We start from the raw sequence: 25,993 nt of genomic DNA, 5'->3' as shown, positions 1-25,993 counted from the left end.
TCAAGGCCTAATCTCTCCTCAAAATTTAAGAAATGTTGCACCACTGTTTTTTGGCACGTAGCTTTGGCAAAAATGATTTGGGGACAACCTCAGAACAATTCTTTCTTATATGATCCAGTTTTCTTGTCTGGGTGCTTGAAAAATATCTTTTTTTTTTTTTTTTTTTTGCCGTACGAGGGCCTCTCACTGTTGTGGCCTCTCCTGTTGTGGAGCACAGGCTCCGGACACGCAGGCTCAGCGGCCATGGCTCACGGGCCCAGCCCCAGTGGCATGTGGGATCTTCCCGGACCGGGGCACGAACCCATGTCCCCTGCATCGGCAGGCGGACTCTCAACCACTGTGCCACCAGGGAAGCCCAAATATCTTTATTTTTATAATTTAAAATACTTTGTAGGATTATTGGTCTCTTTTTTACTAAATTTTAGACAGTGAGGTACACACTCATAAACTGTTTCTACTGAAGACATACACATCAAGATTATCTTTAAACAAAGCTTATATTTAAATTGTTTTGGTTTCTTCTTTAGGAAACTATTAACGCTTGGGTGAGATCTATGTGCTCTGACCTCTGTATCTAACACCATGTTTATCATCATAAGTTCAGTCCTTTATCCTTTACTTTTAAACTATGGGAAAGCTGTTCATATTTACTCTCTACATGACTACTGATATTCTCTGTAGGGTCAATTCTCTGTTTTACTGCCCAGAACGCAGATTTCAATTCTGTCATTATAATCTTGACTTCTTCAGAATCTCTTAATTCACTGTGTCCCTCTGGATCTATCCTGCAGGCTTTTCACCTCCATTTGTTTGCTCCTTAATATTTTCTCCTCTTTTCTTCACAGATTTCTTCAGGCAATCTAATCAGAATCTCAATTTTTGAAAATTTTCTGTTTATTGTAAAAAATCATACCTGGATTGGTTAGAGTGACAAAGAACTACAGCTCGCTGGTCAGATCAAAAAGCACAGCTCTTTTTCCAAATGATACAGAATATTTCCAAAGGAGAGGGCAGCTCAATTTTCCAAATGATACAGAATATTCATTACTGGACCAGGCAAGGTGTTGGGGCACGGTGGGGAGACAGAGGTTGTGCACTGCCCTCTCAGCTGAGCTAGCCGAAGCGCCAGACGGATTGGATTCTTTAGTTCAATTCTAATGAGTAGATATGTTGTGTTAATTCTTCCCAGAACAAGCAAGCCCATATTTTGTGGACGTGAGCATTTTTCTTTTTCCATATTGTCAGAGGTGTTTAAGAAGGAAGCTAGGAGAAATTTTGTCAAGGATTTCTATAAAGACAATATTTTAAACTTGGAAGCTGTGACTACAGTGACTATTAGGCCTGTGGAAATAACTTTTTAAAACCTATCATGATTAATGCATGGAATAAGTGGATACTTTTTTAAAGGAGACTTGTTTTTTCCTTGAAATGGTTCAAACACTTCATAGAATTGTTCTGTTATTTTTAAGACCTGAAAATGTAACCTAACTTTGTGCTAGCCTGCTTTAAGCATTCTAAAATATATTCAGAATAGTCTACCTTCACATGCTGGAATACTGAATATTTTACGCTCGGACAAGGAGCAAACCGTAGGTCTTTCGCCAAGCACCGTCAGTGCACTTGAGTATGGGTTACCAAAAACTCTGGAGAATTTTTTTTTTTCTATTTATTGTTATAGCTGAAATCCTTGTGTCTCTGGTAGGCTTTAAGTGACATAAATATGCATTTCCATCTGCACGTCCTTGTCAGGAATAGTTCTGCTGGGAGGTGTTATGCCACCCAAGTACTTCCAGAATAGAGTCTGTTAATCCTGTTACCACTATAGAAACTCAGAGGAAAAGTCTACTCAGGCCACTACTGCAGCTGCTGTGGCTGTCAGTCTTCCAGTGTGCCACACCCTCGGTACCAGAAGGAAGCCTAAGAAAATGGATTTTCCTTCAGGTGGAGAGGGATGTAGAGGGCTGACCTCAGTCTATTACTTAGACCAGCGGTCTCCAAAGTTTTTCTTGTAAACCTTTATTAGTAAAAAAAGGGGGGAAAACAGCAAGGCCCACTTTAGGTAGGTATGTGTATACATACACACACACACACACACGTGCACATGCAATGGATATATAAGTTGCCACATGAACTGCTATGTATGTTATAAAATATACCAAAATAACTATTATATGATAATTTTCTTAAAAAAAAAGTCAGTAGCTGCTCTAACCTGCATTGGATAGACTTGTACCTTCCCTAGGAGGGAGACCATTGGAGTACACTTCCACCAGATGGGCCACCAGGAAAATAGATCATAAAGCCCAGTTAGGCTTCTGATAGATGCCATAATACACTGGGCACATACAATGGGCCAAAGGAGTTGTAAATGAGCACGTGCTTTGCTTCTCTACTTACTCCATCTTGTTACCTCTTGCCCTTCCTCCTAGTGTGGCTTGACTTCTAGCCTCCAGGCTCTCTGCTTAGATCTCATCCCTATCCTACATTTAGATAGGCATGTTACGAATGGGTATGAACCTGTCAAGACCTACAAGCCAACAGGGATCTTGCATAATCTGTCAACAGACATGTCACCTCAGAGCCCTCAGGACACAAAAGCAAGAACCAGCTAAATAAACGAAATCCAAACGTCAATCATCCAATAAATATTTTTGAACAAAAACGTATAGATCTATAAACCCAAAATGAATGTCTTTCACTGTCTAATTCCATATAATACAGCAGAGCTCAGAATTACCCATGAATCTAGTTGTGGAACAAAAATTCTTCAGAAAGGCAGTGGATATGAAAAAAAACCTCGCACTTCTCATGATAGTGAAAGACGGTCTTTTCAGATATAGAAAACTGAAGACTTGGCTCAAAGTTCTGTTTGAATTGATAAAAATAAATTATTTTATTGGTAAAACCTAGAGTCAGCCAGAAAAGAGTATGCAAACTTCCCCCAATCACTACTGGTGTGGGTATAAATTGACATGATCCTTTTGGAAGGCAATTAGTAAATTATACGAAAAGCTTTAGAAATTTGGCCATTAATCCAATTAAGTCCTTACTTATGAATTAAACCTGCATAAATGAATAGATATATGAAAAGATTCATGAAAATAGCATTTAAGAATATTTATAATAGCAAAAATTGGCAACAATTTACAGTTTTATTGAATGGTGGAATGTTAAATAATTTATGATATGTCATGCAAGAAATGTTATGCATTATTTGACTTCTTATTTATTAAGTACCTATTATGTTCCAGGCACCCTTCTAGGAGATTGCAATTAATTAATATAGACAAAGCTTTCATAAAGGTGATATTTTAGTCAAGGGTAGAAGAGATATATACTCCATAATCAAGTAAACAAATACATAAACAAAACATTTTCAGAATAATGGAAAGCACTATGAAGACAATGAAATTGTGATGTAGTAGAAATGGCTGGTGGTGAGGGCTTGAGATTAGTTTACACAAGCATTTCTCAAATTCAGAGGAAACCATATTCTTTGTGGAGGCTTTTTTTTTCTGTCGGGGGGAGGCAGGGAGGATTCCTGTGCATTGCAGGATGTTTCGCAGCATCCCTGGCCATGAGTCACTAAAAACACTCATCCCAATCATGACAGTAAAACACATCCCCAACCATTGCCATTGTCCCCTGGGTGGCAAAATCTGCCCCAACTGAGAACCATTGCTTTAGATTTAGTGTAGGGAAGGCTTCTTTGAGGAGGTAACATTTGAGCTGAGATGTATGTTTTTAAATAATCTTTAGGATATAGGGAAACATTCATGAAATAACTGTAACATATATAATACAATATATTCAATAAAATCGCAATATTGATTTTCCTTTTAAACCTCTATCTAGACAGACAATATAGCATGATGGTTAGAAGCACAAACCTGTAGCCAGGCTGCCTTAATTATAATCCCAACTCCATCACTTTTTAGTTGGGTGACCTTGGGTAAGTTACTTTATACCCCTGTGCTTTTGGGTCCTCATCCAAAAAATGGGGATGACACTAGTAGTACTTAACACATACGGTTTCTGGGAGTATTAAATGAGTTAATACACGCAAAGTTCCTAGAAGAGTGAGTGGCACATCTTGGAAACACTATATATAATATATACACATATACTGCATATATAATAATATATTAAAATTAGATAAACATTCTAATTTTAATATTTTATATATTATAAATCTGACATATATGTAGATATATATGCTATATATACACCAGATTTTTCCATTGTCTCTTTGTGAAACAAATGAAATAATGTGTTAATAATGGTAGAATTACAGGGGATTTTATTTTCTTTGTGTCTTTTTATATTCTTCACAGTTTTATAGATACAAATGCAAATGTTGCTTTCACATCAAAATAAAAATCAATATGTATTTTAGCACAAAAGAGAGAATTTTTAGACTTTCACCAGGATCAACTGGCATAGCGAGAGTGGGAGAGGAAGACCAATGGAAGATGTGCTCAGAAACACCTGTCCCAGGGAAAATGAGTCAATTGTCAACTGAAAGCTGAGACACCCCACGTTCAATCTGTCAGTCAGTTCATCAGTCATCTGAAATTTACTTAACGCTTGCTTTCTGCCAGACACTGTGCCAGGTGCTGGAAAATCAAAGATGAATGCAGGTCACATTTCTTCAAGGAGCTCACAACAGAAAAGGGAAGAGAAATACATCCACAATTAGCCACAGTACAATAAATGGAAGTATAGGCTATAATGAGGACCAACCCAGGTCTCTGGGGGCTCTCAAAGGTAACAATTTCAGTTGGAGTGGGGGGCAGTGTAGGAAGCTTCACCTAGGAGATGACACTTGCAATGGTCTTTGAGGGATAAGTTTGGAAAATGCAATCATTTGTAAGAATTCTGGTTTTGAGCAAACACAGAACGTGCTTCCTAATCAAACACCAGCAAAATCGCTTAGCCTAGAGAAAGGAAAATCAGAAAGGACAAAGGAGTTATACTTCAGAAAAGTGTCTTGATCTCATATCAGAGTGCCTGGTTCCATAAAGCAATTTGTGAAAGTTTGACTGTCATAGGAATTAGAAGGCATAAGTTCAAGTACTAGCCCTGCCCCTTACCAGCCGGGTAATCTTGGGCAAACCATTAAAATCTCTGACACTCCATCTACTTCCTCATTCATATAATGGTGATAATAATACTTTGCAATACTGTTGTGAGCGTCAAATGAGATAATGCAAGTAAGAGACTTTCAGTGACATTCAAATAGTTGGGATGATAGATTGTGATGGTTTTAACATAATAGAGACGATCGTGAATAATTATAATTTAATTTTTAACATTTATATTCAAACATAACAGTAAAAAAAGAAATCAAATCTATATACAACACCAATTATACATGAGTTTATAGCCTGATTGGCTTCATTTATTTTTTCAAAGCTCTTAACCTATTACTAATCCAAGTGCATCAAGCTATAAAAACTGCTAACCAATTATTGTTTTCCTAAGATAACATAATCTCTGCTTCTTGAGACACTTTATACTAACGTTAAACTGAAGCTAACTGCATGAAAATGAAATGGAGACTCATAATTGCAAACTGTTTTCATGTCTAAAGAAGATTCAACCACTTCCTAGGACTGAATTGCTCCTTGTTAAAGTTTAAGATCAAGCTATAAAAGTATATCACTTAGCCTACCGGTGCAAAGTATAGTGGCAAGCAGAAAACGGAGGTAATTATCTAGAAATATTAGGCCAAAAATCCCACTTCGGCCCCAAAAGACTGAAGTTGCTTTGCAGGTATCAGGGAAGCCTGAGGAGGGGGCCACGTTCAACTTTCTCTTAGAACCTTCTTCTCCATGAATCCTTTTTACCTTGAACACTCATTGCTATGACATGTGGAGGAATAATATTCTTTTGCTTTTTCTCTCTCTAAAAAACAAGATTTACTAAGGCTGACTGAAAAGGCTTAAAATGTCCTCTTGTCACGGCCCTTGATAAACATTTTACCTAATGTTTTTTGAAGCAGAGTTTCAATTGAAGTGCTGCAGAAGACAAAGCAAAACAATGATATGTAAAACTGCTGCTTTAACCTGAATGTCTTAAAAAACAAAACAAACAAACTAAAAACCTGAATGTCTTTAAAAGACATCTAACCAGAGCTGGCATTTGAAAAATTAAAGAAAAAGAAGGTCCAGTATAATATTCTTAGTTCATTTATCCTTCCCCCATCAAAAAATAGATGTAATGAACCCAAGAGTTTTTGTTCAGTCTAACTAACAGGATATAACAAAGGAGTGCTCCATGAATTACTTACTGCCATTCATTTCAAAAGGTGAGAACATTTTAGGGGGCCTTCAACGCTCACCTTGAGAAAACCACCTTCAACGCTCACCTTGAGAAAATTACCCCACTCAGCTTCCAAAAAAGAAAATGTGGGTTTTTTCAAAAAAAAAAAAAAAAAACACCTTCTTTGAGTATCAGTTACCTTTTATTATGCTTTTGTGACTACTAGGGAACCCTCATCGTCCTCATTTTGTTCTGTCTTTAGCCATACTATCAAATCTCAAATTTAACTCAATGTAAGAAAAATAATGCTCTATACATACAGAAAATGATTCTAGCTCGTTCTAATAATTTTCATCATGTGTGATCATGTTGTATGCTTTTCTCTACTTTGTGTATTGTGTCATTACCTACCAAGCTGTGGAGAAGAAAGTCCATATAGTCTAACAATAACAACAAAATATCATTTCTGACATTTGTGTGAACTTTAAAAACTTTCCATACAAAGGAAAGAACTTTTTTTATCTCTACCGTGTCAGCTTACTAACCATACTTACTTATTAATGGTTTAGTAGCTTACACTTTGAAATGTCACTTGTCTGTTTTGATCTGATTTCAACCACGGATTATCACAGTACTGAATTCTAAGCTAGACTATAGTTTAAATCCAAAGGAAAATATAATTCACCACTACAGCTTTAAAAATGGTCCAAACATTTGAAATACACACTCACCTTAAACATTTTGGTCTAGAATTAAAATTAAAATCACCCTGCCTTAACAACTTATCTAATAATTTTCATAGAGGCTTCTGGAGTTTAGCGTTCACAAGAAAAACTTAACAACAAGCAACTTTTGTCAAAGGCAATTTGTCGGTAGAAATGGATAAGTTAACTGAGAATAAGAGAATGGGAAAGAAAGAGCTGCTGACATCTTGTGTGTATGCATGATGTGCGTCTGCTTTGTTTCGTTTTGCTTTTTCATGAGTAATATGACCAGAAGAGTACTGCTCACGACATCATTTTGATGACAGTGAGTAAGATGTCTTAGGAGAGTTGTTATTATAGTTGAGATCAATGATTACTGAAACACAGGCTGACCTTGTTTCATTGTGCTTTGCTGTATAGTGCTTCACAGATACTGTGTTTTTTATAACTTGATGGTTTGTGGCAACCCTGCATCAAACAAGTCTATCAGAGTCATTTCTTCCAACGGCATTTTCTCACTTCGTGTCTCTGTGCCACATTTTGATAATTCTCACAATATTTCCAACTTTTTCATTATTACTGTATTTGTCATGGTGATCTGGGATCAATGATCTTTGCTATGACTATGGCAAAAAGACAACAACTCACTGACGGTTAGCATTTTTCAGCAGTGAAGCATTTTTAAGTAACGTATGTACCTTGTGTTTTTAGACACAACGCTGTTGCACACTTAGTAGACTACACTATAGTGTAAACAGAACTTTTATATGCACTGGGAGAGCAAAAAATTCGTGTGACTTGCTTTATCGCAGTATTTCCTTTATTGTGGCCATCTGCAACAGAACCAACAGTATCTCTGAGGTATGCCTTGGAGTCCAGATTTGAGGGCACAGAAGATTAAACCTGAGTGGTAGTATTTCAAATGAAAAACCAGAGATGGACTTGTGAGATATTTAGAAGGAGTAAGAAAGAAAAACTGAAAGGTCATTGAACGGAGAGATGGGGCAAATCGAATATTTTTAAGCTCATGAAACTGGCAAAATGACAATACTATGAAAAGAAATCGAACTGTGAATTCTCCAAGGATATCCAGGATTACCAAGTTTGGGGAGGAGAATGAGGGGCCAATAGAAAGAGACACAGTAATTGTAAGGATTTGGCCAGTAATTCAAATAAAACATCCAATAGTCAGTTGCAAGTTTGAGACTGCAATTTGTGATGACTCTGGGTCTCTTGAGGACTATTTGCTCTTAGTCTTTGAATTCCCAAGCACCTAGTACAGCTAGACACATAGCTTTTGTGGCTGGCTGGCTAACTGCATAGAGATTTGGGGCCCAAGTGCACAAAGAAAATAAGTTGTGAGTGTGAACGAATACAGACTTTAAGACCAAGGAACAAAGAAAGGAGCCAAGAGAACAAAGTTTGAGAAAAAACTACATTGAAGGAATGGGAGGGGAAAAAGAAACCAATAATCAAGATAGGAAAGGTCAAAGAAGTAAACCCAGACAGAGAAATGGGAAGGGAAGGGAGGGGGAAAACAAGAATAGGATGGGAGGAGGGGGGGGGTGGGGGGTGGGGGGTGGGGGTGGGGGGAGAAGAGATGTTACTTATTCATGATTTGAATTCATATATATAGAGACTCAGAAGATGCACCAATGCAAAAATTCTAAAGTCACACTTAGTGAGCAAAAATGAAAATCATTAAAATGTTTCATTAATGACTTAAAGTAAATAAATTAACAGCTCCTGTCACATTGATTCATCCACTGCATGTGGGCACTCAATAAATGTTAACTGAATTAAATTAATAACATTTGCTCAGTGGTAATAAAAAATTAATTTACTGTCTGTCGTCTTTGTTACTTAAGTTTATGCCCATTGCTTCTGCAATTACTTCTAGCCCAAAGAGAAATTTTCTATTTCCCTGACTTTCAGTACACACTTTCTTTCCCAAGAAATACAGTTGAACTTCTAATTTTTGTCCTAATTTTGGTGATTTTTTCCTGTTGAAAAAAATTATTTTCTCTAAGTTAATGTCAAGAACTATGTATAACATCCCAAATTTAGTTTCACGAGTTCCTTATTTAATTCCAAAATAGTTTTCTCTGCAGAAGATGTGATACCACTTTTTATGTGTTTCTCCTTTTAGCTTATGCTACTTTATAATACTTCGGGTACAAAGTCAAATAACACCACAAAAGAAGGAATCTGGGGAAATTACTGTTAGCATTCCATCTATAAAAGATGGAAGATGTCAGTAACATTCACCCAAAAATTGTGACTCATTTCAGATGTCAGAATTCTGGGTTGAACAGACTGGGTTCTGAAATGTGTGTTTGTCAGATGATTTTCTAATGAGTAACAGATAGTTCCCAGTGGGGAATGAAAAAAAAATAAAAATATAAACAGAGATTATAGAATTAAAATAACTTTATGAATGGCAGTTTAACTTCTCCATAAAATTCTCTCAGTACAAGCCCAGTGTCTCCAAATGGTTGCTTAATGTAGCACACCACTTAGATTCAAAATGCTATACTTAAAAGTGTCGAGAAATTAAAAAGAGAATCATATACCACTTGGCTGTATACTGTATTCTCCGCATGTTCTTATATTCCAGTAACCTCTATCCAACTTTTTTTTTGTTACTGAATTACTTTGTGCAAAAGCAATTTACATTACATGCAGCCTGACTACGTGTGATAATTTGAGCTGATTGTCAATTAATTCTGTAGTAAATAGCTGCTGTAATCTCTATACTCATCAAGGTTTTCTTATCTATCAACGCTTCCTGAAATGCTCTTTGATGTACGGGATACAGCAGCTGTAACTAAAGAGGCAGGATTCCCTAAGTGTGCAAGAAAGTAGTCTTAGCTTTGCAAAGACTGCTTAGGTATGTCTGTAAAGCAACGTTATTTGCAAGGCTTGATTGCAGGTAGGTGACACATCATGGGATTGAGAGTGAAGAGGGTTTTGCTGATGTGCAGTCCCAATAGTGAGGAAGCAGAGATAAAAGCTAAGAACAAATTGGAGAAAATGTTGAATAATATAAAGAGACAGGGACGAGAGCAAAGCTTTTGGAATCCAAACGGCCTGGGTTCAAATCCCAGCTCTACCATTTACTAACAAAGAAGCCTCAGGGAACTTATCTAAATAAACTAAGCTTTGGTTACACTCATTCATCTGTTAACTTGGGGTACCAATTTATACATTTCCCATCTGTCCTGGGAGGCTGCCAGTATTACCTCCTAGAGTCTTTGTGATGCTTAAATTAAATAAGGTATATAGTGGTAACACAGAACTTGACACACAAGGTATACAATTCTGTGTGCTGTGTGTGTGTGTGTGTGTGTGTGTGTGTGTGTGTATAAAGCAGTGGTTTGATATTCAAAATTGGTGGTTTTGTCCCATGGAGGAAATGTGGCAATATCCACAGACCTTTTGTTTGTCATGTCCTAGGGCAGCTGGTGTTACTGGCATCAAGCAGGTAGAAGACAGGGATGCTGCTAAACATCCTACAATCTCCCTGTGACAAAGAATTACCTGGCCCCAAATATCAGTGCTTCTCTAAGTACTGAAGGCATAATTTGAGTGACTATTTGTGATTAAAGCTGGTTACTTGACACTTTGATATCCAAGCAAGAAAAATAAACTATGATTTTTGTCATCATCGTCATCATCACCGTTATCATCACTATACCATTAATTTGGTGAATCTCTCTTGGGTTAAAGGAACCCAAGAGCTTCCCAATCTGTTGAACTAATTCTATCTATTCAATATTACATTAACTGCTATCAACAATAGATGTTTTTCTGAACCCCTATTTCTGCAACCAAGAGATTTAAAGCTAGCAGCCTAAGAGGTAGGGAATAAAAATTAAACACTGTTGAAAGCCAAAGCTGTTTGGAGGCTCAGAAAGCAACAAAAATGGCCTAAGACAACTGTGCGTGCAATACTGTCAGCTCTCGTGCCAGTTAGGAGCCTTTGGAAAGCAACTGCCTCGTGATTAGCTTCTGAAAATCACTGATGTATGTATCAGTGGCTGTCCTCTCCTTTCTCCACTCTCAAAAGCAGAAGGCCCCTGTGGCAGTGGTTCCCAAACTTTTCTGCATGTTGGAATCACTCAGGGAGCTTTGAAAATCCCTCAGGAAATGTGATCTAATCTGTTGAGGGGGAGGAGGGATTGCCTGAGCTTTAAAAAAATTCTAAATTTTTAGAAGGTTTCCTAGATGATTCTACCCTGTAGACACATCTACCGCTGTCCTAGGAGGCAGGATCAAGCAGAGATTTCCATCTACCTCAAACTAAGAAGCAATTTCTCGAAGGACAAGGAAAACGGACTTGGCAAGAATGTATTTCTTGCACAGAGCTACCTAAGCACAGTAAAATTAAACCAGGTTGCCAACTGCTTTATTGATTTCAGTCACTCTGTGAGCATCACTGAATCAGGCATTGCGCTAGTGATGCAAAAGGCAATTCTCTAGAAGGCATCTTCACTATCTCCCAATAGTGCTGCCACATCACCAGGACTGATGCTTGTTTAGGTCTGAAGAAGTCCCTGGGTGTCATCCTGGATGCAGGTTTGAGAATACCTTCTGTTAACTCTTCTCTCCATCTTAGGATGATTTAATTGGTGTAGGTAAGCTATACACTGCCTGCATCACTACCCCGTCTGGATGTTTCTGAAAGCCAGGGACCATGCCTGTCTTAGTCAGCACTTAATCCCCAGTTTCAAGACCAGTGCTTGTTATGTAACAGACCCTCAATTATTCTGCGGGAACCAGTAAATGAGTATGGGAGTTCTGAAATACACGAAGCACCTAGGTCTTTTCAGCCTTCTCTGTGCCTCTCCAAACCAGAATCTCAGTCAAGGACTTTGCTCTAGGTTCCCTGCCAGGTGGTTACATGGAAATAAAAGCCTGTTCCCAAGAAGTACACCCCCAAAGCCACAAAGACTATCAACTTCATAGACACCTAACAAATGGCAAGGCAGAGAAAAGACTGGCAAAGTAAGAGTCTTTAAGGGCAGACGTAGAAATGGGCTTAAAGGATGGTTATGTGTGACCACTTTTCTTATACAGGGCAGGAAACTGAGGTTTGTAGACACAAAGAAATAAAACAACTTGACTGAGATCACATACATTACTTAACAGCATTTAAGACATTTCTACTACTTCTGAGATCCATAAAACATTATGACAATAAGCTGACAACATTCTATGAGGTTTTGTTAATCCTAGTGAATGAATGCCTTGATTCTCCCCACCCATCACTATAAAAACCACTGTGTTTCTGAAATAAGTGGTACAAATTACTGTGATAGGTGAAACTTGTAATATGGGTAAGATTCTATAATTACTGAACTTTTATTCTTACATATATTTTCATTCAAGATAATCCTGTCCAATAATGCTTCATGCTTCTAAATAAGATTTTAATCTTATAAAAGCCTAGAATGTGAATTTTTCTGCCAACGTCCCTTCTTGGATCGGGAGGTCACGTCAACTATAAGCGGGTCTGTGTATGTGTGTTTTCTTTTTTCCTCTAGATACGCAACTCACAAACGGAAAGCAGGCAGACGAGAAAGCCATTAATACCATCGTCATAAACTCAGTATCCGAATTCAAAATCACAGATGGACCAGCCAAGGAAACCCCCAGTGAGAAAAAACTGTCAGAATCCAGCATATCACTGACCTCCCTTGAAGAATGCCAAACGAAATTTTCCTACCTCCAAACTCATCCTTCAGTTCATCCAAGAGACACTGATGGTATGTTTCTCACAATCAACCCATCTCTAAATAAAGCTCCCCAAACCCCAGCCCCTGGAAAACCATCATATATGCTGTTAGAAAAAAAAAAAAGTCTTCATGAATATTAAACAGGAAGGCTTCAATTTGAAAACTCTGATGAATGACACATGTGAAGGTCACCTGGCAATTATGAGGTGCTTGGCAGGTTGTTTGCTCTCAAAGCTGGGAGTTTGAGGCAAAGTGTTTTAAATAGCTAGAGTGAGGTAAAATCATTCTTGCTATGGAGCTATGAAGTAGACTAAAAAATGGCCAATTTTTTTCTCTTCTTGCATCTGGGACTACTCAACCCGTGACTCTAGGCTGAGAGGAGAAGAAGATAGGGTGGAATAGCATTGCAAAGCTGGAAAAGTATAAATATAGACTGCAGCAAAATACAAGGATGCTTACACCAGCAGCCTGTGGAAAAGGGTTGGTTCCTCTAGGTAACATCACCTCCTAGGCATTCGAATCAGTGCAAAGCTACACCAAACCACCTCTATATATGACATAAGAGGCATGTTGCATTTGCAAAACCAATTGCAAATTGAATTTATGCTAAATGATCAGCACAGTCAAGTTCAAGGTCATGGACTCCACACCAAGACATACGGAATTTTACTCATGTTAACTTTGCACTGACCTTCATAGGAGACATAAACCATTCAGGAATTGTGTAATGTTCCATATTGACATTTGTATTTAAAGAAACCTTGAAGTTTCTCAAAGGAAAACATAAAAAGGTACAGTTTCTGGTCCATATTTAAATTCATATTTACTTTATTAAAATAAGATAAAAAAGTGAAATAAACTTTGCATAACAGGAACTTTGAAATCACATCAGTTTAATTCCTGGCTCTGAAATTTATTCACTGTAACACTGGATTAAGTTTTTTACCATCTCTAAATCTCAGACTCAGTTTTATAATGGAGCTAGTAACACGCAATAGGGTGTTTTGAAGATCAAATGAAATAACATGGGTAAAACATCCAGTAGACAAACTCTCACAGAACAGATGTTTGACTTCTGCTTTTATTATGATTATGGTCTTAAAAAGTAAGGGGAGAGATTTCTAACACACGTTATATATGATCTCGTGAAAACATTGCCATGGAGGCTTTAGACTAGAAGACACAATTGCCTGCAGTTGCCAGGAGACAGTGAGAATAAGGAAGTACCTCCAGATGTATGATAGGGATGGGTGAGGACTGTGGCAAGGAGAAGAACACTGCCTCTACTCAGCTCCAGCTAATTGTTGCCAGAAGGAAAAAGAGGTTCAGACCTGCCAGAACTAGAGTGTTACAGGAAATCTCCCAATTTTTAAGTGTTGGCAATAGTTCTATTTCTTCTATGAAGCCCCAGACACTCCCAACAATACACAGCTTTCGGCTAACTTTGGCCAATAGGCTGCCAGGTATGACCTTGAGTCCAAGATGATGTCCAAGCTTCTGGTTTTGTTAGAGCTTGATGCTAATCAAGAAAACAGGCAAGGGCTTCCCTGGTGGCGCAGTGGTTGAGAGTCCGCCTGCCGATACAGGGGACACGGGTTCGTGCCCCGGTCCGGGAAGATCCCACATGCCACGGAGCGGCTGGGCCCGTGAGCCATGGCCGCTGAGCCTGCGCATCCAGAGCCTGTGCTCCGCAACGGGAGAGGCCACAACAGTGAGAGGCCCGCGTACTGCAAAAAAAAAGAAAAGAAAAGAAAACAGGCAACAGAGGAGAGTTCTCTACATTTTGACAATAGAGAATTTTATCAGATCATGTAAGGGATGCATGGATTTTTACTTGTAATGGACCTTGGTTGTAATGATCCCAGAATTACGAATTACCACTATATGTATCCACACAATACAGGAGAGTGCCCCTCCGGAACCACTCTGATCTGTCTTATCAGGTATCTTGGCAGAATGAGAAGGACCAGTGCAGCTAGCATGATACCTGAACCCTTGTATTCTCAGGGAAGACCAAAATGACTACTCCATTAAAATGGCAACACATGCTCAGGAGCCTCATGTAGGAAAAGAACCAACTACTCTTTCTTCAAAAGGGCAAAGGAGATTCATGAAGACCATTGAATTAGACTGTTTTCTTAGGCCCTGGACAGAGGCTATTATGACCCAGAAAATTCCAGTATTAAGCTGACAACACAGGTAATAGCTCATCCTCATTTCTCACACTGCAAAAAAAAAAAAAAAAAAATCCCCCCACTGAGGTAAGAGTTTTTGGTACCTGGTTAAAAAACAGAGTAAAACACCTAGACTAGGGCCCACAAATAGTGCTAAGAACCTCTCATTATCCTAGATAGCAAACATCAAGGAAATAAAGAGTTAAGTCAGACTCATTGCATTTTAGGAAAATTTTGATAGTAATTAATTTAAGGATGCAGAAATTGAGAGCTGGGGTCACTGTTCATACTGAGATAAATACAGAAATATCTTTCAGGAACAGCAGGGGAAACAGAAGGGAAAAGAGAAGATTGCATCCACTTTTATGTAGTTTGTGGTTAATTTATTTTCAAATATATAAATGAGTGCATAGGAATGGATGCTTAATTGCTAATATCTATTATTTATATACATTGCCCCACTTAAAACAGGATGGAGAAGCCTCACACATGCAGATTTTGTAAAATGTGTTACATCCATTAGCACAGTTCATGGTGTGTACTCTGATGGGAATTTAAAATGATCTTTACTGCACATCACACACTATGTGCTGTGACATTATTATTAAATTGTGCCTCATCCTGTGTGGTCCCTTTCCTGAAGAAAATGGAACAAGTACAGAGCACTATCTGTGTCTCTGCTTCTGCTTCTATGTTCAGATTGCAAAAGCATCCCCGTGGATGATAAAACCAGGGATACACATGATATGAGAAAACAGCCTCCTTAAAAAGAATCTTGAGAATAAACCTAATTGATGTATAATTTTGAATTTGAGATGTCTCATCCAGGTGGAAGGGGAAAATCATAAATACAAGATACCTCAAAAGAACAGTCTTAATTACACCATGGACTACTGAATAAAATGATTACATTTTCTACACTGTAAATTTCATACAATTAAATGCAATAGTGTCATCTTATAAAATGTTTCAATTTTATAATTATTTCAGTTCATTTGCTCAGAAAAAAACATAAGCAAAAATTTACTAAGTATCACCCAAATCTAGTCATTCTAGTTCTAAAGAACTGACTTGAATGTTAGTTGTGCTTGTCTGAACTTAAATGGATCTTGACATATTTAAGTAGCTATTAAAATTGATAACATCAGGAATGATACCCCAGCTAGAGAAAGGCAGTCACACTTTATTTATTCCCATTCTGTATTACATTTTTTTAAAGAACTAAATGTTGGGGGAGTGGGAACCAATTTTTATACTTTTTTGGTTTATTTATTTATTTATTTGGCTGCATTGGGTCTTTGTTGCTGCGTGCAGGCTTTCTCTAGTTGCGGAGAGCGGGGCTACTCTTCCTTGCGGTGCGCAGGCTTCTCATTGTGGCGGCTTCTCTTGTTGCGGAGCATGGGCTCTAGGTGCACGGGCTTCAGTAGTTGCAGAACGCGGGCTCAGTAGTTGCAGCTCACAGGCTCTAGAGCGCAGGCTCAGTAGTTGTGGCTCATGGGCTTAGTTGCTCCGCGGCATGTGGGATCTTCCCAGACCAGGGCTCGAACTCGTGTCCCCTGCATTGGCAGGTGGATTCTTAATCACTGCACCACCAGGGAAGTCCCAATTTTGATACTCTTTGACCAAAAACTTTTAGTGATCAGTTGGAGACAGGTGTCATGAATTTTGTTATTATGCCAAATTCTCTCAGGGACAGCACATTAACCATTAACGTATGAGAATACTGGGGGTATCTTGTCTTTTTTTTCTTACTTTGTTTTGGGGGGAGAGGAAGGGAGACTGTTGTTTATCTGGGGTCACTTCTGGAAGAATCATGTTCTTGCCACTTTGGAAAATGATCCCCAAGGATGCAGGAAGCATGTTTCTGGAGTTGAGGAATGCGCCAGGGACCGCAGAGGGCAGCTACAGCTACCTCTTGTTCCTCCTTCCTCCTGATCCTGGGGAATCATGGTGGCAAGAACACTGAAAGCTGGAAAGACAAACTCAGGGATTACAGGACCGTGAACGTGGGGCCAACCTCAGGTATATGAGTGGAAACTCCTTCGCACTGTTACCTTTTCCACCATGATTAAACATGATCCATTCTTATGAGGCAGATTCTTCCTCTCTTTATTACCCTCTTTTTTGTTCTTTTTTAAATTGAAGTATACTTGATTTACAATATTGTGTTACTTTCAGGTGTACGGCATAGTGATTCAATATTTTTGTAGATTATATCCCATTATAGGTTATTACAAGTTAATGGGTATAATTCTCTATGCTGTACAGTATATTCTTGTTGCTTATCTATTTTATACATAGTAGTTTGTATCTGTGAAGCCCATACCTCTAATTTGTGGCCCCCTTCCATCACCCCTTTGGTAACCACATTAAGATGTGGTATACATATACAAGGGAATACTACTCAGCCATAAAAAAGAATGAAATACTTCCACTTGCAGCAGCATGGATTATCCTAGAGAATATTCTGCTTAGTGAAGTAAATCAGACAGAGAAAGACAAACACTATATAAGTAGCCACTATCCAGTTAACATTTAGCACCTTTAGAAGCTGCAGTAGTCCTTCAGGGGCGTGAGGATATCACTTAGCATATTATAGCCTCCACATCCTCAATGTACCCTAGCGGTGTAAAGAGGAAATGGAACCAACTTCAGAGAGGGTTTTTATCATGGCTTCTTGCTCAAAGGCAAATACCACTTCCAGCTGAATGGCCTGCAGGTCTTGGATACATCTTAAACCTCCTTTAATCCAGGTTTAACGAAGGAAGAAGTAGGAAATGAGATGGGTACTATGACAGCAGCAACTAGAGCCTATGCCATGATGCCAGGTAGTCCAATAAAAGAAATTTAATACTTGGGAATGTGTTACAAAGGTATAGGGAGAGGTGAAAAGCTACGTGAGAAAATTACCGACAACAGGAAAGCTCTGCCACCTCCTCCCTTGGTCTCTCTAGGGCACTAGTAAATCACTACTACTGGCATTAGCTCATTGGCCACTAGCAACTAACTATTACTAGACAGACCACTAGTAAGTGGCATTAGCAGAAGTCACAAAGAGAAGGGCATTCGGAAAAAGATAAAACCAAAGGGAAGACACAAAGCAGAGAGAAAGAAGGAGATATACCCCAGGCTTTCCTTTCTCCCACCCTCCCATTTCCTATAGCTGCCTCCTATTGGCTGGAGCTAGCCAGAAGCCACCTGGCAGAACCTGCAAAACACACCTTACCAGTCTTGTGAATACAGAGGGGAGTAGGGTGAGAGGGGAATGGAAGGCAGAGCAGGTCACCAGGAGGCCTAGAGCATCTGGTGCCAGGCTTGAAGATGACAGAAGAAAGCGTGTGTGTTATGAAGGGCAGGTCAGCTTCAGACTTAAGGGCTCTGGAGGAGACAATCTAGGTTCACATGACAGCCCCACCACTTCCTGTATTTCTTAAATTCTCTGAGTCACAGTTTCCTCATCTATAGAACAGTAGTAGTACTCAATTGAGAGTTATCTCAAGACCCATGTGAGATGTTTGTAAAGTGTACAGGACTGCAAATTTGCTTTCCACGAACCAGCTGACACATCTAACAATGAGAGAGAGAGCACAGATTTTGGATCCAGAGTTAGATTAATTCCTTGCTCCACCACCATACAGGTGAAAGTTTTAGGACAGTCAGTGACAATCCCTATGCCTTAGTCCTTACATCTAAAAAGTGGGGACCATGTTGTTTATCTCTTATTGTTCATTTATTCATTCATTCAACAAGAGATAAGCCATTCTTGTGACTTAGGTTTTAGTAGGGGGGGAACTAATCAATAAACTAATTAGTATACTATCCTGTGGTCAGTGCTATGAAGAAAACAACAAAGCAGGGTGCTATGAGAGTTTCTGCAAGGATGTGATTTACAGGGAAGGTGTTTTAAGCTAAAGACCCAAAGGTTGAGTACGAGTTAGGTAAAGTTGTGAGGGGAAAGTGTGCAACACAGGCCAGAGACAGAGCATGTACAAAGGCCCTGAGCTAGGTGCATCCCAGGAACTGAAATTTAACCAGTGTGGCTGGAGTGCAGTGAGTAAGGAGGACACTAGAACTGGAAGGGAGAGAAATAGGCAGGAATCTGGTCACACAGGAGCTTGCAGGCTATGCCAAGGATTTAGGACTTGACTCTAAAGGGAGAGTGAGATGTTCTAATTAATGATTGACAGTATCACAGGGGCTGATGAATTTGAGGTGGGCTCATGTGGAAGCAGTGTCAGAACAGGAGGCTGTTTCTGTTGACCTGATGATGGCTGATGGTGGCTACAGCTAGGATGGTGGATAGAGGCTGATGGGTTTCAAATAGGAATTTGAGAGAGAATCAGCAGAACTCAGGAAAGAACTGGCTGGGAAGGGTATGATGAGGAAAGGGAAAATGACAAGAATGAGTCCCAGATTTGTGCCAATTCATCTGCGTGTTCGGGAGCCATTCACAAGAGAAAACGAGGGAAGAGACAGGTTTGTGGGATGCGGGAAAGAGGGACACCCATGATGTAATGCGGCCTTGGTAAGTGTGAGATGTTCTGAGCACAGAGCAGAAGAGATGGGAAGCAGGCAGCAGGATGCAGGGATGATGTTTTGGATGGGCCGAGAGGAGAACTAATCATAGGCTATGACTCTGAACATCAAGTTTATTAAACATTAAAGTCCCAAGGAATACTGCAGGCAAAGGAAAATATACCCATTCAGGAGAACGGAAAGTCCAACTCTCTTTTCAAACAGTGCCATTTTCAATTTTCCTCTGAACTGCTTACGCTACCTTTGTGCAAACATAAACTGGCCATATGCAAAACAGGTCTGCCTGCTCGTGTATAATTATTAAATATGTCTTTTAGGAACACTGTGGAACACACTTGAAAGTGGGGAAAAAATCTGTTTTCAATTCATTAATGTTGCCGTGTTTCTCTAGGCAAGAGGCTCTGCCCTTTACAACCAAATAAAAAGGACTGACTTATAAACAGAAAAAAATGGGCTCTATTCTCAAGTGCAAAATAGAGAGATGGAAGGAAACAAATGCCAACTTGACCAAAGGATTAGGCCAACATATATTTTTTTATAAATAAAATCTATAGTATACATCAGAAGCGGAGACCTCTGGAGTCTGCCAATTTGAGGAGACGTTGGCAAGAGGATTTGAACCAAACGGTTATACGCCCACAGGAAATTATAAGGTCATTTTACGAACAGGTTTTCACACTCTGATAGGAAACACCAGCTCCCATCCCCACAGAACACCCTACACCCAACCCGACTTACTTCCAAGCCAAACTTTCAGTCTCGCACCTACAAAAGACAGGACCTAGTGGGAAAATCATTTGTATATGGTCATGGACTTGAGTCTCTAGCCTAAAAGATCAGGGAGCATTTGCTTGGAATATTTTCTTCTGAGAACTTCTTCTTTGCCAGGGGCTGCTATAGCAGCAGTCTTGGAATTGCAAAAAACGTGACGAGGTTTTATGCCTGAAATCTTTGACCACCAACACGCCCTCTTCAGAAATGCATACGCAGAATAGCGTCTATGTACGGCACTCACTCACTCCTGAATTTCTGCGGGAGATTTATAGTGACTTATGAGTTACGGGTGAGTTGGCCACATGCTAGAAACTGGCTCTGAGTGAACAAAAATACTCCCAGTCTGGCAAAGAGATGAGTACACACACCACAGACATACTATGGAATAGTCCACCTAAACTACAAATATTGAGTAATGGCCACAGCACCTGCAACAATATATGGCAATTCAAGTGGTCATAAAAGTCATGGTGTGGTTCTTTACCACTGTCTTATGGGGAAGAAAGAAATGGACGGTGAGAGGCAGGGGGAGGGGAAGGAACACAGGGATGAAGGGAGATTTCCGTTTACCTATATGCAGAACTCACTTTAGACCTTTATAGATGTTTTTAAAAGAAATAAGAATGGTTTTCTTTAAAATATTTGTTCCCTTTCAGAGCAAGTTTCCATGCTCTCCCTTCTCTTAAACACTAAGAAGTATAAGAATAAGAAAAGAAAAAAGTTTTCTGGAAAACATTGTTTGAATTCAATGAAGGGAGCTCTAGGAACACTTAGATCACTCTGACAGGTGAGGCAAAGAGCGAAATCTCTCCTGCAGGCTTGTACAGTTACAGTCAAATGAAGTCTGAAAACCAAAGGTTATTAACATTCTTAATGGGGGAAAAATAGATTACAAAAAGTCTAATGTTAATTGATTGATAAGCCCATCAGGAGGAATGAATTTTTCTCCAATTCATGCTAGAATGTTACTTTCAACCATCAAGTCTTCAGGATGCTGATTTTAATTAATTAGATGCTGTATCACATGAACACTTACCTACCCTTTTTCAAAACCCTCACATGTTGTTGAGACTTTCTTAACTAAAAAAAGGAAGAAAGGAAGGAAGGAAGCAAGGAAGGAAGGAAGGGAGGGAGGGAGGGAGGGAGAGAAAGAAAGAAAGGAGGGAGGGAGGAAGGGAAGGAAAGAAAAAGAAAGGAAGGAAACAGAAACTAGCAAACAGAATCCAGCAGCACATTAAAAGGATCAAACACCATGATCAAGTGGGGTTTATCCCAGAATGCAAGGATTCTTCAGTAAATGCAAATCAATCAATGTGATACATCATATTAACAAACTGAAGGAGAAAAACCATAGGATCGTCTCAACAGATGCAGAAAAAGCTTCTGACAAACTTCAACACCCACTTATGATAAAAACTCTCCAGAAACTAACACACCCTTGTAAAGCAATTATACCCCAATAAAGATGTTTAAAAAAAAAAAAAAAAAACTCTCCAGAAAGTAGGCATAGAGGGAACTTACCTCAACATAATAATAAAGGCCATATATGACAAACCCACAGCCAACATCGTTCTCAATGGTGATAAACTGAAACCATTTCCACTAAGATCAGGAACAAGACAAGTTTGCCCAATCTCACCACTGTTATTCAACATAGTTTTGGAAGTTTTAGCCACAGCAATCAGAGAAGAAAAGGAAATAAAAGGAATCCAAATCAGAAAAGAAGTAGTAAAAGTGTCACTTTTTGCAGATGACGTGATACCACATAGAGAGAATCCTAAAGATGCTACCAGAAAACTACTAGAGCTAATCAATGAATCTGGTAAAGTAGCAGGATACAAAATTAATGCACAAAAATCTCTTGCATTCCTATACACTTATGATGAAAAATCTAAAAGAGAAATTAAGGAAACACTCCCATTTACCACTGCAACAAAAAGAATAAAATACCTAGGAATAAACCTACCTAAGGAGACAAAACACCTGTATGCAGAAAACTATAAGACACTGATGAAAGAAATTAAAGATGATACAAACGGAGAGATACACCATGTTCTTGGATTGGAAGAATCAACATTGTGAAAATGACTCTACTACCCAAAGCAATCTACAGATTCAATGCAATCCCTATCAAACTACCAATGGCATTTTTCACAGAACTAGAACAAAAAATTTCACAATTTGTATGGAAACACAAAAGGCCTCTAATAGCTAAAGCAATCTTGAGAAAGAAAAATGGAGCTGGAGGAATCAGGCTCCCTGACTTCAGACTATACTAGAAAGCTACAGTAATCAAGACAGTATGGTACTGGCACAAAAACAGAAGTATAGATCAATGCAACAGGATAGAAAGCCCAGAGAGAAACCCACACACCTATGGTCACCTTATCTTTTATTTTTTTATTTTTATTTTTTTGCGGTACGCGAGCCTTTCACTGCTGTGGCCTCTCCCATTGCGGAGCACAGGCTCCAGACGCGCAGGCTCAGCGGCCATAGCTCATGGGCCCAGCCACTCAGTGGCATGTGGGATGTTCCCGGACTGGGCCATGAACCCACGTCCCCTGCATCGGCAGGCGGACTCTCAACCACTGCGCCACCAGGGAAGCCCGGTCACCTTATCTTTGATAAAGGAGGCAAGAATATACAAGACAGCGTCTTCAATAAGTGGTGCTGGAAAAACTGGACAGCTACATGTAAAAGAATGAAATTAGAAAACTCCCTAACACCATACACAAAAATAAACTCAAAATGGATTAACGACCTAAATGTAAGGCCAGACACTATCAAATTCCTAGAGGAAAGCATAAGCAGAACACTCTATGACATTAATCACAGCAAGATCCTTTTTGACCCACCTCCTAGAGAAATGGAAATAAAAACAAAAATAAACTAATGGGACCTAATGAAACTTCAAAGCTTTTGCACAGCAAAGGAAACTATAAACAAGACCAAAAGACAACCCTCAGTATGGGAGAAAATATTTGCAAATGAAGCAACTGACAAGGATTAATCTCCAAAATATACAAGCAGCTCATACAGCTCAATATCATAAAAACAAACAGCCCAATCCAGAAATGGGCAGAAGACCTAAATAGACATTTCTCCAAAGAAGATATACAGATTGCCAACAAACACATGAAAGGATGCTCAACATTACTAATCATTAGAGAAATGCAAATCTAAACTACAATGAGGTATCACCTCACACCAGTCAGAATGGCCATCGTCGAAAGGTCTACAAACGATAAATGCTGAAGAGGGTGTGGAGGAAAGGGAACCCTCTTGCACTGTTGGTGGGAATGTAAATTGGTGCAGCCACTATGGAGAAGAGTATGGAGGCTCCCTAAAAAACTAAAAATAGAATTACCATACGACCCAGCAATCCCACTATTGGGCATATACCCTGAGGAAACCGTAATTCAAAAAGCGTCACGTGGGCTTCCCTGGTGGCGCAGTGGTTGAGAGTCCACCTGCCGATGCAGGGGACATGGGTTCGTGCCCCGGTCCGGGAAGATCCCACATGCCGCAGAGCGGCTAAGCCTGTGAGCCATGGCCGCTGAGCCTGTGCGTCCGGAGCCTGTGCTCCGCAACGGAAGAGGCCACAACAGTGAGAGGCCCGCATACCGGGGGGAAAAAAAAAAAAAAGCGTCACGTACCACAATGTTCATTGCAGCGCTATTTACAATAGACAGGACGTGGAAGCAACCTAAGTGTCCATCGACAGATGAATGGATAAAGAAGATGTGGCACATATATACAATGGAATATTACTCAGCTGTGAAAAGAAACCAAATTGAGTTATTTGTAGTTAGGTGGATGGACCTAGAATCTGTCATACAGAGTGAAGTAAGTCAGAAGGAGAAAAACAAATACTGTATGGTAACACATATATATGGAATCTAAAAGGAAAAAAATATAGTCCTGAAGAACCTAGGGGCAGGAGAGGAATAAAGACACAGATGTACAGAATGGATTTGAGGCCACAGGGAGGGGGAAGGGTAAGCTGGGACGAAGTGAGAGAGTGGCATGGACATGTATACACTACCAAATGTAAAATAGATAGCTAGTGGGAAGTAGACACATGGCACAGGGAGATCAGCTCGGTGCTTTGTGACCACCTAGAGGGGTGGGATAGGGAGGGTGGGAGGGAGACGAAAAAGGGAGGGGATATGGGGATATATGTATATGTATAGCTGATTCACTTTGTTATAAAGCAGAAACTAACATCACAATGTAAAGCAATTATACTCCAATAAAGATGTTAAAAAAAAGAAAGGAAGGAAGGGAGGGAGGGAGGAAGGAAGGAAGATGTTAAGAAGTTATAATTTTAACAAGAGAACTGCTACATCTTCTAACTAATTCCCTTTATGGAAACAAAAAATACAATAATCTATAACCCATCACAGCTGTTTGGCTAGAATTACCAATTACCTTCAATGCCTTAGAGATACTTTTCACACTTTTACAAGTCTGCATAGTAAATTTTTAAACCAATTTTCTTAAAGAGGATTGATAAGATTTATACCATTTTAGGTGTACACGATGACATATTTCATTTAAGTTGATATAAAATCAAGGCTTTACATAAATGGAGGAAAAAGAAGACAGGGATTAAAAATAAAAGACAACCTGAAACAACTATGATTATTTAAAGAGTCATTTATGTTAGGTTTTGAAATGTGCTTTTCACTCACATTTGAATATGGGTGTTACAGATTTACTGGAGTCCACATCAAACAAATAAGAAAGCCTTGTGACGAGAAGCCAGAAATGTGTATGATCGCTCATTGTCCCCAGATCTAATTGCTGCTGCAAGCTCCCTGCACTTGGGGAGGACTGTTTTTCAGACCACTGCAAGGTTTCCAGATAGGCAGCTAATTGTGCGGCTTCCCAGCACCTCTGCAGGCAACGTAAATAAAGGAGTTTAGAAAAGTGACAGCACTTTAAATAACCAGATTACGTGGAATCAATAGGAAATGCTCAGGAAGTTAATGAAGCAATTAATTAAGTAGAGTGGATGGGGGAGGGGGAGCTTGAGAGGATAACTGGTGTACATCGCCCCTAATACGGATAAATAATTAAGAGCGGGCTATAAAGTTATCAAGCACACCACTGCACATGCCTCCTCTTCATATGCGCCCCCAGAGGGGCCACCTGTAATTGTCTTTCTTCTTCTTTAAACAGAGGACTGTGCCTCCCTCATCCTCACCTGTCTGTTTTGCCAGTTTTTGGATTGTCTCCTGATGCTCCCGGATACGTGTGAAACGGTGTGTACCAGTTTGTGCTGCCCCTCTCACAGGTATCGCCACACCTCAGATGAAAGCCACTCCCGGAATGACTGCAACTGCAACTGTGACATAGACTGCAGCCTCTTGGAATCTTGCCAGGAGACCAGTGAGTGTCTGGAGCTGGCCATGGAGATTTCAGAAATCTGTTACCACTAGCGCGACAAAGGAACCACATCCCGGCAGACCCTTTGGCCCCCGGGGGAAACTCCATTACAATGAGACTGTGATTTCTATGCGCTGAAATGTAAGGACTGTATACATTTCTTGGATGCTCCAGACCATTTTATTCTGCACCTGTCTGGGAAAAAGCTAGTATTGTCAACTCAATGGCCTTATTCCAAATTTCCCAACCGCATGGCTCACTGAAAAATCAGATCTTGATCACATGTGATGAACAAATCTTAAATACCTCTTAAATGCCATAGGTACAAGATGTTTCTTAACTGTAAAACAGCATGTGAAGCCATTCTGTTATTGCACTCACTGGCTTGCATCATGGATTCAACTTCATTCAC

At 39.5% G+C, this 25,993-nt stretch overlaps 1 protein-coding gene across 1 annotated transcript in view; it reads left to right on the top strand.

Moving 5' to 3' along the window:
* Positions 1-25,634, top strand: part of MDFIC2 (MyoD family inhibitor domain containing 2) — a 99,957-nt gene extending 74,323 nt beyond the window's left edge. Inside the window, exons 4-5 of the mRNA XM_060023788.1 lie at positions 12,515-12,736; positions 25,375-25,634. Coding sequence (XP_059879771.1) covers positions 12,515-12,736; positions 25,375-25,634 — 482 coding nt within the window. The remainder of the gene's footprint in view (positions 1-12,514; positions 12,737-25,374) is intronic.
* Positions 25,635-25,993: the final 359 nt, after the last annotated feature.

This window comes from Delphinus delphis, chromosome 10 (genome assembly GCF_949987515.2).
Source record: "Delphinus delphis chromosome 10, mDelDel1.2, whole genome shotgun sequence".
Taxonomy (NCBI): Eukaryota; Metazoa; Chordata; class Mammalia; order Artiodactyla; family Delphinidae; genus Delphinus; species Delphinus delphis.
Note: the sequence above shows the minus strand (reverse complement) of the source record. Positions and strands in the feature narration are given on the sequence as shown.